The following is a 14062-nucleotide window of genomic DNA, read 5'->3' as shown; positions in this document are numbered from 1 at the left end:
TCGTCATTCCTTCACAATCACTGGGTCAAAAATTTGGAACTCCCTTCATAACAGCACTATGGGTGTTCCCAAAGCACATGGGCTGCAGTAGTTCAAAAAGGCAGCTCACCACCTTTCTAAGAACAATTAGAGATTGACAATAAATGTTGACCTAGTCACACCCCATGAATGAAGGGAAAAAAACATTCCCACAGGGGAAAAACAGGACTAGCAAAGAGAGATCCTTGGATGACAAAAGAAAGGGAGAGTAAGATGGAGCAGAAAAAGGGTGCACATGATACATTTCAGGTTGATATACACATGAGGACCAGGCTGAGTAAAGGAAATTTAGAAGGGAAGTAAAAAAAATAAATAAAATAACAGAATCAAAGCGAAGATATGATAAGTGACTGGCAGCTAACAGAAGAGGAATTAAAAAGTATTTTATAGAGCATGAATAATATAATGATAGCAAAAGGAGGAATGGGGACATTTAGGGACCAAAAAGGGATTTATATATGGATACAAGCAGCATGGCTGCAGTACTCATTGAATATTTTGCATCTCTTTTTACTGAGGAAGATGATGCTGCCCAAGTCATAATGAAACAGTAGATAGTTGAAGAGTTGAGGTAGTTAGAGCTAAAAAATTGTGGAGGCATTAGAAAAGTTGGCTGTTTTTAAAGTTTGAGGGGGAGAACTGACTGGTGGTGATTTAACCTGAGGATCCCCACAGCTCAGGCAAGGGACAAGATTGAGAAGGAAGGCCTTCATGAATAATCTCAGCCAGTATGGGAATTGAGCCTGTGCTTTTGGCTTCACTCTGCATCACAAACCAGCTGTCCAGTCAACTGAGCGAAACTTTAGAAAGGTGTTCAAAATCATCATCACTGGATAGAGATAAACTGTTCCCATTGGCAGAAGGGCCGATAAATAGACAACATTATTTAAGATGAATGACAAAAGAACCAAAGGCGACGAGGAACAACTCGTCTAAGATCTGGCATTCATTGCCCAAGAGTGTGGTGAAGACAGATTCAAAAGGGAATTGGAAAATTATCTGAACAGAAAAGATTTGCAGGGCCAGGGGAGAAAGACGGGGGACTAGCCGAGCTGCTCATCAAGAAAATGGACATGGTAGATTGACTGGCCTTCTCCTATACTCTTAACCATTTGCACGGTGTGCTGAAGTAACTCCTTTAAGGCTCCTTTAATGGCACCTTCCAAACCCACGACCACTACCATCTAGGAGGACAAGGGCATACCTGGGAACACCACCACCTGTTAAGTTCCCTTCCAAGCCTCTCACTATCCTGCCTTGGAAATATATCACTATTCTTTCATTGTGACTGGATCAAAATCCTGGAATTCCCTCCCTCACAGCAATGTGGGTGTACCTACATCACATGGACTGCACTGGTTCAAGAAGGCAGTTCGCCAACACCTTCTCAAGGGCAATTAGGGACAGGCAATGATTGTTGACCTAGCCAGCAGCACCCACATCCCTTGAATGAATCAAAGGAAACATAACCTTCTTGCTTTGTCACCTACATGTGACTCACACTAACAACCTCTGAAGAGAGAGGGTCAATATTCATGTGTACTGGAAAACGTTTTATCATTCCATCACTTTTATTCCATCATATCTATGGTATCAGACTCCTGTCTGTCTGACATCAAGTTGTGAATTAATCAAAAGAATTCCAACTCATCTCTGGCAAGACTAAAGCCTTGAGTTTCAACCCCTATCATAAACTTTATTTCCTTATCACTGACTTCAACTGCCTGCCCAAGCTGCTTAGCAACCCATCAGATGCAGAGTTGAGCTTCACACCCTAAAACGTATTACTCATCAGATCAATTACTCCACTTCAGAACACACCTTCACTGAATCCTTTAACCATGCATCACCTCCAGACTCTCTTTCAACACCCTGCTTGCCTGTCTCCAATTATTCACCCTCCATAACTTCTAACGCATATCAAATTCTGTTGCCTTCAACCTGCCCGACTCACTTATTGACTCACTTATCTTCCCCATTCTCGCTCACTTACATAGAGTTCCTAATCCCCAATTCATAGAATTTACAACTCTAGCTCTCTTCTTTAAATGACTCCATATACTCTCCATCTTTTCTCTGCAACCTCCTAGAGCCTTGCATCTTCTTTGGCCCTCCCACTCTGGCCTTCTGTGCAACCTCTCTCCTAAAATCCTGCCCTGGTAGCAGAGCCTGAGTGTCATGTGTCTATTCTTTGAAACTCCCTTTTGAAACCTCTTTTCTCGAAATCATTTTGGCTTTGTTTTATTAAAGCCCATGTCTTCAACCAAGCATTCACCTCATCTTCCCCATTATATGGTGTGGAGATTCCAGCGTTCGACTGGGGTGGGCACAGTAAGAAGTCTCACAACACTAGGTTAAAGTCCAACAGGTTTATTTGGTATCACGAGCTTTCGGAGTGCTGTTCCTTCCCCATTATAGTTTGGCATCTGTTCCATCCTCTATAAACCACATTGGGATGCTTTACCATGTTAAATGCAAACTGTTATTAGTGCTGCAATCACAGAATAGACATTTCAGAAATTTTAACTATTATCCCAAAATGAACCCACACATTTTGGGACACTGAGGGGCAATTTGGCATGGCAAATCCACCTAACCTGCACATCATTGGACAGAGAGAAGAAACCGGAGCACCCAGAGGAAACCCACACAGACACGGGGAGAACGTGCAAACTCCACACGGACGGTCACCCGAGGCCAGAATTGAACCTGGTCCCTGGGGTTGTGAGGCAGCAGTGCTAACCACTGTGCCATCATGCCACTGTCTGTATTGTTTGAAAAAAGTCGACATCATTTTTTAAAAATTGTATATTCCTGACCATTCACTTGATTACAGAAGATTTCTACTTCGTATTTCAACGTGCTTTCATCTGCTGTGCGATTTTCTTTATAATTACAAGAAAGCTTTTAAAATTCTGTACATTTCTAAAAGTGCAAATGTTACTGTAAGATTATTTATGTAACTGTACCTGTGAAGTTTGCCACCATAAAATGGCTTTGTGTGAAATGTTATAGCTGCTGAGTAACCGGTCTTTGCACAGTTGACGTTAACTTTTCCTCCGAGTTCTACCCAAGGAACTGTCAAAATGGAACGAGCATACGCACAAGGAAGGGTAAATGTGTACTCCTCTCCATGTTCCAAAAGACACAATAGACCTAAATGGCAAAAAGATATTCATTTACAGCATTTTCATTTGCATCATCTGAAAAGAACTGCTACGACAGTGCATTTTGTTAAATTAGATAGCATACAATTAAATTGCCAATGGTCTGTAGCCTTAAATGGCTTATACCTTAAATGCAAGTTCAAAACCTTGTATCATTAGCAATTTGATTGTTATGAATCAATATTATCAATCTGTAAAGTAACCTGTAAAAAGCATGTTGCGTATTTGGTCCATCTTGTTTTATATATTTATAGGGAAAGTGAGGACAACTATTTTCAGAACTATTACACACACAAATTTCCATATATTGAGTTTAATGATCTAATCTTTTCATATAGGGTATCATGAGAATTTTAAATGCACAAGTCATAACAATAATTTCCAATGCAGTATTTGGAAAAGTGGCTGCTGGAAAACACAAACATATTCCATTAAACGAAGATCATTTTGTATCCGGAGTCCAAATTTTAATTATCGAATAAACAGTTCTCCAAATACTCTGAGGGAGGGTTTACACACTTTACGCTTCATATAGAGTCACACAGGAAAGTCCCTGATTCGCCCCCTGATCTATACTGTTGCCAAGTCTCAGTTTCTTTGGGGTGGGGAATGGAATCAAGAAGGAAACTTGCACTATAATGTTTTACAGCATTTCCAAACTAGTTGCAAGGATTGGAGGTATAACAAAGGTCATCATAATTCGTCCTCTTAATAGTCCCTCACGAACAACTGTGATTATTTGGATCCTGACTGAGAAAAGGCCCAGACTGAATTTGTGTCACCACAGTAGTCATGGCCTAAGTTCATACCTAAAATCAAGAAACATACTGGGTTGTTTACATTATTGGAACCAGTATGAGTCACTGCCTTGAGAAGGGGGAAGAGCATTCTAAATACAAATTACTGGATAATGACTGAATTAAAATCAATTCCCTACCTTGAATGACATTCTTCATTCTTCAAAAGGATGCATCCTCCACATACCGCAGGATCAGCCCAGGTTGTCAACAGGGAAAATCACAAGGACCCTTTAAGATAGTTTGACATCATGTGATCTTCCCTTCTTGCCATATAAAGGCATCTCCCTGGGCTACTTTGTAGCTCTTAACCAGAGGGAGCAGAACAAAGAAATTGTAAACACAGACATACATTTAGCTGTACACATGGATTTTAATACCATTCAAGGAAATGGGAATGGAGGATTTGAATCAGCTGATCCTTGGTACGTGGAGGAAACTACAAAGAATGAAAGCTAACCTCGCTGGTAGATATTCCTTCTAACATCCGCCACATACCATAGGAGCTTAATCCAGTAATACTACCTAATAGGCCGGGCACTAAATATGTGTATTTAGCACAGGTTTTCCAAATTAAAATATCATCCGTAATTCCAGGTTAAGTCCAACCAATTTTGGTAAATGGACTATTTGCAGATGCAACACTGCAGATACTGTCTAATGTGACGTTTTAAAGTATAAATATAGTTGGCTCAAAATGTAGCACAAAAAGTATTGGAATATCATTTCCTGAAAGGTTTCCTGCCTGAAATTGATAACAGGATAAAATCATAGGCTACAGTTTTTCCTTTGAGATCTGCATTCTACAAGATACAAGAAGGCCATCAAATTGACTTGGTTCTATCTACATGAAAGCAAATGTCCATTTAGCACCTAAGTATTTGAATCTACAACCAAGCCTATCTTTGTGGAGGTAATTAGAAAGAACAGCATTTCCTGCAGAAAATTAAATTCTGATGGCACGAATTGGGAATGATGATATGGTGATCGCACCTTACAAAATAAGGACAAAATCAATCAGTGGTGTATGGCCTTCAATGATTTGGTCAGACATGGTCAGTGTTATTAAGATTGCAGCTTTGCGTGTATTAATAAATTATAGCAAAATTTTGAAAGATGCATACACAGGTTTTTGCAAACTAAACAGAAAGGCCAAATGAGCTTCTGAGAGTTGGATTATATGACCATGTCTCTTAAATATATACAAGGGTGTTAAGATATCTACTCAAGCTAATAGAAATTAGCTTCAAAATTATATTCAGCAGGCAATGAAGGTACTCAGAGCCAAAGTTGCAAGGCTGCATAACACTTTTGCAGCTGTTTGTCTGCGTGTTGGTGTTTGTCTCCTTTCTAACCTTCAACAATTACAATTCTTGAAAAACTGTAATACAGCTACAAGTTATGAATTGATAGCTCCTCACCTAAGCAAACCTCATGTCCAACCTCCCCCTTAAAGACTTCCTTCTACATTCAGGCTCCTCCGTGGCACCACAGTTTGGCAAAATTTCAGTATTTCCAAAAGCTGGATTTGGCAAATTGTCTGAATGGTCATTTCCACAAATCTAGGGAAGGAGCAAGCTCCATTACTGTTTACCTAACTCACATATTTGAGGTAATAGCTCTTCACTAGTCTGTGACAGAAGAGGTGTACTGTAAGAACTGTACGATTCTCAGTGGTGCCCTGCCTGTCAAAATGGCATAATTCTGAAGGACGTTGATGGAAGTAATAATGGAATTCCTGATTCAGAAATTCAAAGACTTAGCCAAGGTCTTTGGGCATGATGACCTGCAGCCCATAAGTAGTCATTAGTCTTGACGTTCACCTGGTAGCAATTATAACACGCCAGCAGGACCCCATCCAAATCAAACATTGCTACAAGCAACATATGCGGCACACTGGTAAGCACTGCTGCCTCACAGCGCCACAGAGACCCGGGTTTGATTCCCGGCTTGGGTCACTGTGGGGAGTTTGCACATTCTCCTCGTGTCTGCGTGGGTTTCCTCCGGGTGCTCCAGTTTGCTCCCACATTCTGAAAGACGTGCTGGTTAGGTGCATTGACCCGAACAGGCGCCGGACTGTGGCGACTAGGGGAATTTCACAGTAACTTCATTGCAGTGTTAATGTAAGCCTTATTTGTGATTAATAAATAAACTTTTTTTAAAAATGCAGAAATGCATACACACAAGATTTCTGATGATCTTTGGTGAAAGAAATGTGCCAGTAAGTGTGGTGGCTAGTTACTACTGATACAGTGATGCTCATAGTATGCAGTAACATGGAATTTTTGTCCTTAAGAGGATCCCTTCACAAGCTGGAATTGCACCCAACAGATTAGAGCAGGATTGATTGATGTTGTAATATGCACAATCTAAAGAGGCTTGTAAAACCTCTGTATATATGGTTTATTTTGAACCTCATGTATTTATTGAGCCAGTTTTTTCTCCACTACCCCTAACAGTCTACAAGAAGAATGGAAAAGAAATGTCTCTGCAAAAAGTGAAGTAGTGGCACAATACAGGGGTGTCACAGTAACTTCACTGCAGTGTTAACGTAAGCCTACTTGTGACACTAATAAATAAATTTTAAACCTTAAAACATCTAGGAATGTTCCAGCATCCCAATATTTTGACTTCAGGGTACAATCATACCGATAACAATGCCTTAGCAGATGAATTAATTGCCATTTTAAGATAACGGAGAGACTTGTGGGAAGAATCTCAACGCCCAACCAAAACCAAAAGATGCACAAGAACATAAGAGGAGCAGGAGTAGGCCATCTAGCCCCTCGAGCCTGCCCCGCCATTCAATAAGATCATGGCTGATCTGAAGTGGATCAGTTCCACTTACCCACCTGATCCCTATAACCCCTAATTCCCTTACCGATCAGGAATCCATCTATCCGTGATTTAAACATATTCAATGAGGTAGCCTCCACCACTTCAGTGGGCAGAGAATTCCAGAGATTCACCACCCTCAGAGAAGAAGTTCCTCCTCAACTCTGTCCTAAACTGACCACACTTTATTTTGAGGCTGTCCCCACTTGTTCTAGTTTCCTTTCTAAGTGGAAAGAATCTCTCCACCTCTACCCTATCCAGCCCCTTTATTATCTTATAGGTCTCTATAAGATCCCCCCTCAGCCTTCTAAATTCCAACGAGTACAAACCCAATCTGCTCAGTCTCTCCTCATAATCAACACCCCTCATCTCTGGTATCAACCTGGTGAACCTTCTCTGCACTCCCTCCAAGGCCAATATATCCTTCCGCAAATAAGGGGACCAATACTGCACACAGTATTCCAGCTGTGGCCTCACCAATGGCCTGTACAGATGCAGCAAGACATCTCTGCTTTTATATTCTATCCCACTTGCGATATAGGCCAACATCCCATTTGCCTTCTTGATCACCTGTTGTACCTGCAGACTGGGTTTTTGCGTCTCATGCACAAGGACCCCCAGGTCCCTTTGCACAGCAGCATGTTGTAATTTTTTTCCATTTAGATAATAATCCAATTTGCTATTATTTCTTCCAAAGTGAATAACCAAAGACCTATAGTATCCTAGAGATAATTGCAAAAGCTGACCCGATAGTAATTTGCCTTGGTGATTGCTCATAACGTGCTATTGCAGCAAGTGGCAATATCAAACAGCAAATGTGAAAAACAATTACACAATGCTGATACGCTGGGAAGACAAACCTCTCAGGTATTGCTTCTCAGTTACACCACCAAATCATTTCATTGGCTACATCAAGTCTCATAGAATCATAGTACCATACAGCACAGAAGACTCCCTTCGGTCTATTGAGTCCGCACCGACACATTAGAAATAGCTGAACTCCCATCTAATCCCAACTGCCAGCACTTGGCCCATAGCCCTGAATGTTATGATGTGCCAAGCGCTCATCCAGATACTTTTTAAAGGATGTGAGACAACTCGCCTGCACCACCCTCCCAGGCAGCGCATTCCAGACCATCACCACTCTCTGGGTAAAAAAGCTTTTCCTCACATCCCCCCCTAAACCTCCTGCCCCTCACCTTGAACCTATGTCCCCTCATAACTGACCCTTCAACTAAGGGGAACAACTGCTCCTCATCCACTCTGTCCATGTCTCTCAGAATCTTGTTTACCCTCGATCAGGTTGCCTCCGAGTCTTCTCTGCTCCAACAAAAACAACCCAAGTCTACGCAACCTCTCTTCATAACTTAAATGTGCCATCCTAGGCAGCATCCTGGTGAACCTCCTCTGCGTGCAATCACATCCTTCCGATAATGTGGCAACCAGAACTGCACACAGTACTCCTAGCTGTGCCCTCACCAAAGTTCCATACAATTCCAACATGACTTCCCTGCTTTTGTAATCTATGCCTCGGTTGATAGAGACAAGTATCCCATATGCCTTTTTCACCATCCTACTAACATGCCCTTCTGCTTTCAGAGATCTGTAGACAAACACACCAAGGTCCCTTTGTTCCACAAAACCTCTTAGTGACCTACATTCTGAGTACTTTCTTGTCAAATTACTCCTTCCAAAGTGTATCACCTCACACTTTTCAGGGTTAAATTCCATCTGCTACTTATCTACCCATTTGACCATTCCGTCTATATCTTCTTGTAGCCCAAGACACTCCGCCTCACTGTTAACCACCCGTCCAATCTTTGTGCCATCTGCAAACTTACTAATCCTAGTTATCAACATCATTTATATAAATGACAAATAATAGGGGGCCCAACACAGATCTCTGTGGAATGCCACTGGACACTCGCTTCCAGTCACTAAAGCAGCCTCTGTCATCAATCTCTGTCTCCTACAACTGAGCCAATTTTGAATCCACTTTAGCAAATTACCTGTATCCCATGTGAATTTACCTTCTTTACAAGTCTCCATGTGGGACCATGTCAAAGGCTTTGCTGAAATCCATATGAACTACATCGACTACCCTCATCTACACATCTAGTCACCTCCTCAAAAAGTTCAATCAAATTTGTTAGGCATGACCTCCCTCTGACGAAGCCATCCTGACTATCTCTGATCAAGCTTTGCCTCTCCAAGTGGAGATAGATGCTCATGTTCAGAGGTTTCTCCAGCAGTTTCCCTACCACTGACATGAGACTCATTGGTTTGCAGCTCCCTGGTTTATCTACAACCCTTCTTAAATAGTAAAATCACGTTATCTGTTCTCCAGTCGTCTGACATCTCCCCCATAACCAGAAAGGAATTGAAAATTTGGGTCAGAGCCCCCGAAATCTCCTCCCTTGCCTCCACAGCAACCTAGGCTAGGCACAATTAACGTGTACCTAGAGATTTATCTACTTTTAAGGCTGCCAACACCTCCAATACCTTGTCCTCCCCCATGTCAATTTGCTCAAGAACCTCACAGTCTCTCTCCCTGAATTCCATACCATCGTCCTCATTCCCTTGGGTGAAGACTCAGAGTTGGCTCTTTTGGTAAACCCTCTCAGGGATCTTCTTTGCACCTGCAGTTTGTCATGCAGTAAAGGCAGCAAACTCCAGGCACAGCCTGTTAGAACAGATTAAATGCCAACAACGGCAAAATTCACCAATCTCAACAGTAACTGTGGAATTCACACAGTGCTCAAATCCCAAAAATGGATTATTGTCTGAAGAAATTACATCTCTTTTGTAAACGGAGTAGATGAAAGTGCAATGCTGATTTGCTTTTTCAAGCAGTTACATAATATGAAAACTCTGAATGCAGAAATCACTCTGTTGGACTGTAGTGAATAGAACTGAACACCATCTCAGGGAGGCTTATTTACATAGCACAGTCACACTTGTAATATACAAACATATCTTAAAGAAGTTGATCCTTATGATTTTTCTCAATGACAACTTGGCTGATCCTACAGAATGTAAAGGATGCTGAAATGAAGGAAATGGAAATGAAAACTATGTGAATCTAATAAACTTGAAAATGCAAAGCTCATAATAACCGAATCAAAATTACATCTCTAGTCCAAACATTTACATTTATATTAAACAGATATATACACACACAACACAATGGAGATTCACCTTGAACAACTAAACAGGCAAAATACTGTAGACTCAACCTTTTTTGAGAAAACACAATATAAAAGAAACCAGTTTTAGATAAAGAAAAGCAAGTTACAAGGTAATCAAAAAATTCAACCAAAACCACAAACTATAATAGCAAACCTCAAGTGGTTTAAAACCAACTAAACTTCAAAATGAAACTATGACCCTCTTAAGTAATTTACTGGTATCCACATTAGCAAATGTATGAAACTTGTAAAGTTTGAAGATGAGAGTAGGGGAATGGTCATTAATGACTTCCTGATATGGGAAGAGAAGGCATAATGAATTGATTGGCAATATCTGCATTTCCTATGTCAGGACAGCATTAAATCAGAAACACGCCAGACGTTTTGATTCACCAGAATATTGTAGTGTGATCTGTCCATCAATCCATAAAGTTCAATTGACAATCACTTTTCAGTTTCATTGCTTGTTATCTATGCTGATCAGGAACCTAATATTTCAAACAAAAATATTCATGTATGTTAAACTAAATCTATACAGCTCATGGAGCTTTTAAACCATATATATCTTGCTCAGAAGTCAAACAAAAACCTGTGACTTGGGTAATGCAACACTTAAAATCTGAAGTTGCCAGATTTCTCCCATTTATAGAAGGTTTAGTTTAAAGCTTTTGGGTAGTATTCACATTTTCGATTTAGATAATTGTTGTGTTCCAAATCAAGTTACAACCCTAATTCCTTGAACACATAATTGAAAGGAAGCCAAATGTTTTGACCCAGGGAATAATAGCCCCAATGGACTCACTGGATTACTTAAACAAATAAAATGTATTTTTCTTTGGATCTTTTCACCAATGTTAATACTATTCCAAAGAGACTCTGCTGCTCCTGTACCATTTCCTAGGTGCTTCAATAAGTTACAGACAATAGTTCGGACAAAGAATCTGTCGCTGTCCACAAAAGCAACAGATCATTGTTTGATGACATTCTTCCTCACAATTTTGTTCATCGATTGTCATTGTAACTGAAACTTCTTTTGTACTACTCCTAATAAAGAGAGAAGACCATTCAAAAAATCGTGACCAGTCACATTGTTTCCTTGGACTTCTCTGACAAATTTATAGATGCCAATCTACATTATGCCACTCCTTGGAGCAAAACATGCCATCAAGGTTCATCATGGTGAGCTAACGTCAACTTCTGATCAAATACTATATTGTGCATATATCCCATATGACAATTTCATTGGTGTCAGCTATTAATACTACTCATGAACCTTAAACCCTTATTTGCTTTTTAAGTTCACAATCCAATTATTGTAAATTTGTTGTTTCAAATTGGACCCACTCTGGTCACATTTCAATCCTGTGGATTTTAACTGTAATAAGATAACATACACATTTCCAAACATCACCTATTTCTCTCATTCTTCAAGTCAGAAGCAATGGCATCCTTACCTTCTCCAATCATTACAACTCCAATGGACATGCCCATAAACTTGCTTTTGGTCCATACATGTGTATTTGCACACATGTTTTTCTCTTCACACTCTACATAAAATCCTGAAACAGGTGGATGATGGGATACCTGCTCTGCCACAAATCTTAAATGATAGTCTGATTGGCCACTTCCCTCTGTCCCATCAGAACACTGTGTCTTCTGCTGACAACTCTGTGATGAGGTATTGGATGATGTATTGTTTGTGTTTTTTGGTACATTCCATGAACAGTGAAATGTTTCACCAATAATTGGATTGTATGGTTTCTTAGCAATGGCTCCTTTGCGGCCTTCATGGAATGAAGTGAGGTAATACTCAACAAAGCGGATCATCCTCTCTTCGGGGGTAGCACCATCTGTGATAGCAATGAAGAGGTCTGGATGGGACATAAAATCTGCATACATCTCCAGCAATGAACGTTTTTCCAGTATGAAGGTTGGAAGAACCACCTGTGATAAATACAGGAAAGTACATTTTAAATGCACCCTTAATGTAACCTCAATCTAGTGAAATTTTGCAAAATGGTAATTAGCAAATAGGGCGCTATAGGATAATTAAGAAAACCATTTGGCTCATCTTGACTCTTCATATTCTTGAGTGCCTTTGTTAGTTACACAAAATTATGTCTGGTCTCCGAAGGTGTGCACCTTGCAAGTAGACTTCCCAGGAGAGCTCAGATGTGTGTTGCTCCGGGTGGGGGAGGGAGGGGGTCATGCCTGGGCACAGCCGCTTGACAGTGACAGTGCCCACTAGCAATCTGGTTGGGGGGGAGGGGGGTTGTATCCAAGGTTAAACTGGTTTGCATGCTCTGCGTTGGGGTGGGTTTAAAGATGGTGCCCCAATCCTCGCGTTTCTAAGTAGCTGGCGGGGCGGGCGAATCAGAGGCCACTGATACATGGTGGAACTCGTGCCTTCAAGATTTAGTTCTAAGTGCTGCACTATCTGGCAGAGAAAGCTGCCATTACCATTGGCGGCTTCAACGATATTGGCCTTTGCCGATACCAGGGAAAATCCTTGCTAATGATGTGTTAAACATTCAATAGATCAAAATGTCCATGAAACTGTTATTTTGCAGCCTGCAGAGTTTATGCATTGTTTCAAATGTGAAGTATTAAATCTAGTGTATGCTGTACTTAAAAACAATTTGCTTTACGTATGTATTCTTCCTTCCTTTTTTATCCCAACTCAATTCATTGATGCAAAGTTTACAACAAAGATCCAAAAATGAATTGTCAACCTGGCGAAGCTACAACACAGGACTACTTGCATGCCAAACAGCATAAGCAGCAAGTAACAGACATAGCTAAGCAATTCCACAACTAACGGATCAGATCTAACCTCTGCCATCCTGCCACATCAAGTCAAGATAGGTGATGGACAGTTAAACAACTCACTGGGGGAGGAGGTTCCACAAATATCTCCATCCTCAATGATGAAGGAGACCAGCACATCAGTGCAAAAGATAAGGTTGAAGCATTTGTAACAATTAGCCAGAAGTGTTGAGTGGATGATCCATCTTGGCTCCTCCGGAGGTCCTCACCATCAGAGAGGACAGTCTTCAGCCTCCAATATCAAGGAATAGCTGAAGGCACTGGACACTGCGAAGGCTGCGGGCTTTGGCAATAGTACTGAAGACTTGTGCTCCAGCTCCAGAACTTGCTGCGCTCCTAGCCAAGCTGTTTCTGTACAACTGCTACACTGGCATCCATCCAGGAATGTGGAAAATTGACCAGGCACATCCTGGTCAAGGAAACAGGACAGATCCAACCTGGCCAACTGCCGCCCCATCAGTCTACTCTCGGTCATCATTTAAGTGATGGAAACGGTCATCAATAACATTATCAAGCAGCACTTACTCAGGCAGCACAGTGGCTAGCACTGCTGCCTCACAGCACCATGGTTAGCACTGCTGCCTCACAGCACCATGGTTAGCACTGCTGCCTCAGCACCAGGGAGTGGGTGCGATTAGGGCCTTGGGTGTGTCTGTCTTTGTGGAGTTTGCACATTCTACTCGTGTCTGCGTGGATTTCCTCTGGGTCTCCAATTTCCTCTCAGTTCAAAGATGTGCAAGTTAGGTAGATTGGCTATGCTAAATCGCCCCTTAGTATCCAAAGATGTGTAGGTTAGGTGGATTAGCCATGGTAAATACGTAGGGTTATGGGGAAAGGGTGGAGGGACGTCCTGGGTGGGATGCTCTTTCGGAGAGTCGGTTCAGAATCGATGGGCCAGATGGCCTCTTTCTGCATTGTAGGAATTCCATGGTTCTAATAATCTGCTCATGGATGTTCAGTTTGGGTTCCGCCAGAATCACTCAGCTCCTGACCTCATTACAGCCTTGGTTCAAACATGGACAAAAGAGCCGAATGCCAGGTGAGGTGAGAGAGCCTGACTTTGACATCTGGCAGCATTTGACTGAGTATGGCTACAAGAAGCGCAACCAAAACTGGAGTCAACGGGAAATGGGGGGGGGGGGGAACCCTCTGCCGGTTGGAGTCATACTTGGCACAAAGGAAGATGGTTGTGGTGGTTGGAGGTCAATCA

At 41.5% G+C, this 14062-nt stretch overlaps 1 protein-coding gene across 7 annotated transcripts in view; it reads right to left on the bottom strand.

Moving 5' to 3' along the window:
• The window catches only part of osbpl11 (oxysterol binding protein-like 11), a 98550-nt gene that overhangs the window by 17574 nt on the left and 66914 nt on the right, over nt 1-14062 (bottom strand). For all 7 annotated transcript variants that reach the window (XR_013499520.1, XR_013499518.1, XR_013499519.1 and 4 more), the window contains 2 exons: nt 11481-11970; nt 3009-3195 (listed from right to left, as the gene is read on the bottom strand). Coding sequence is in view for 4 of the 7 variants with exons in the window: in XM_078228187.1 (XP_078084313.1) it covers nt 3009-3195; nt 11481-11970 (677 nt within the window). In the remaining 3 variants the exon portion in view is untranslated. The remainder of the gene's footprint in view (nt 1-3008; nt 3196-11480; nt 11971-14062) is intronic.

The sequence above is a fragment of the Mustelus asterias genome, chromosome 14 (genome assembly GCF_964213995.1).
Source record: "Mustelus asterias chromosome 14, sMusAst1.hap1.1, whole genome shotgun sequence".
NCBI lineage: Eukaryota > Metazoa > Chordata > Chondrichthyes > Carcharhiniformes > Triakidae > Mustelus > Mustelus asterias.
Note: the sequence above shows the minus strand (reverse complement) of the source record. Positions and strands in the feature narration are given on the sequence as shown.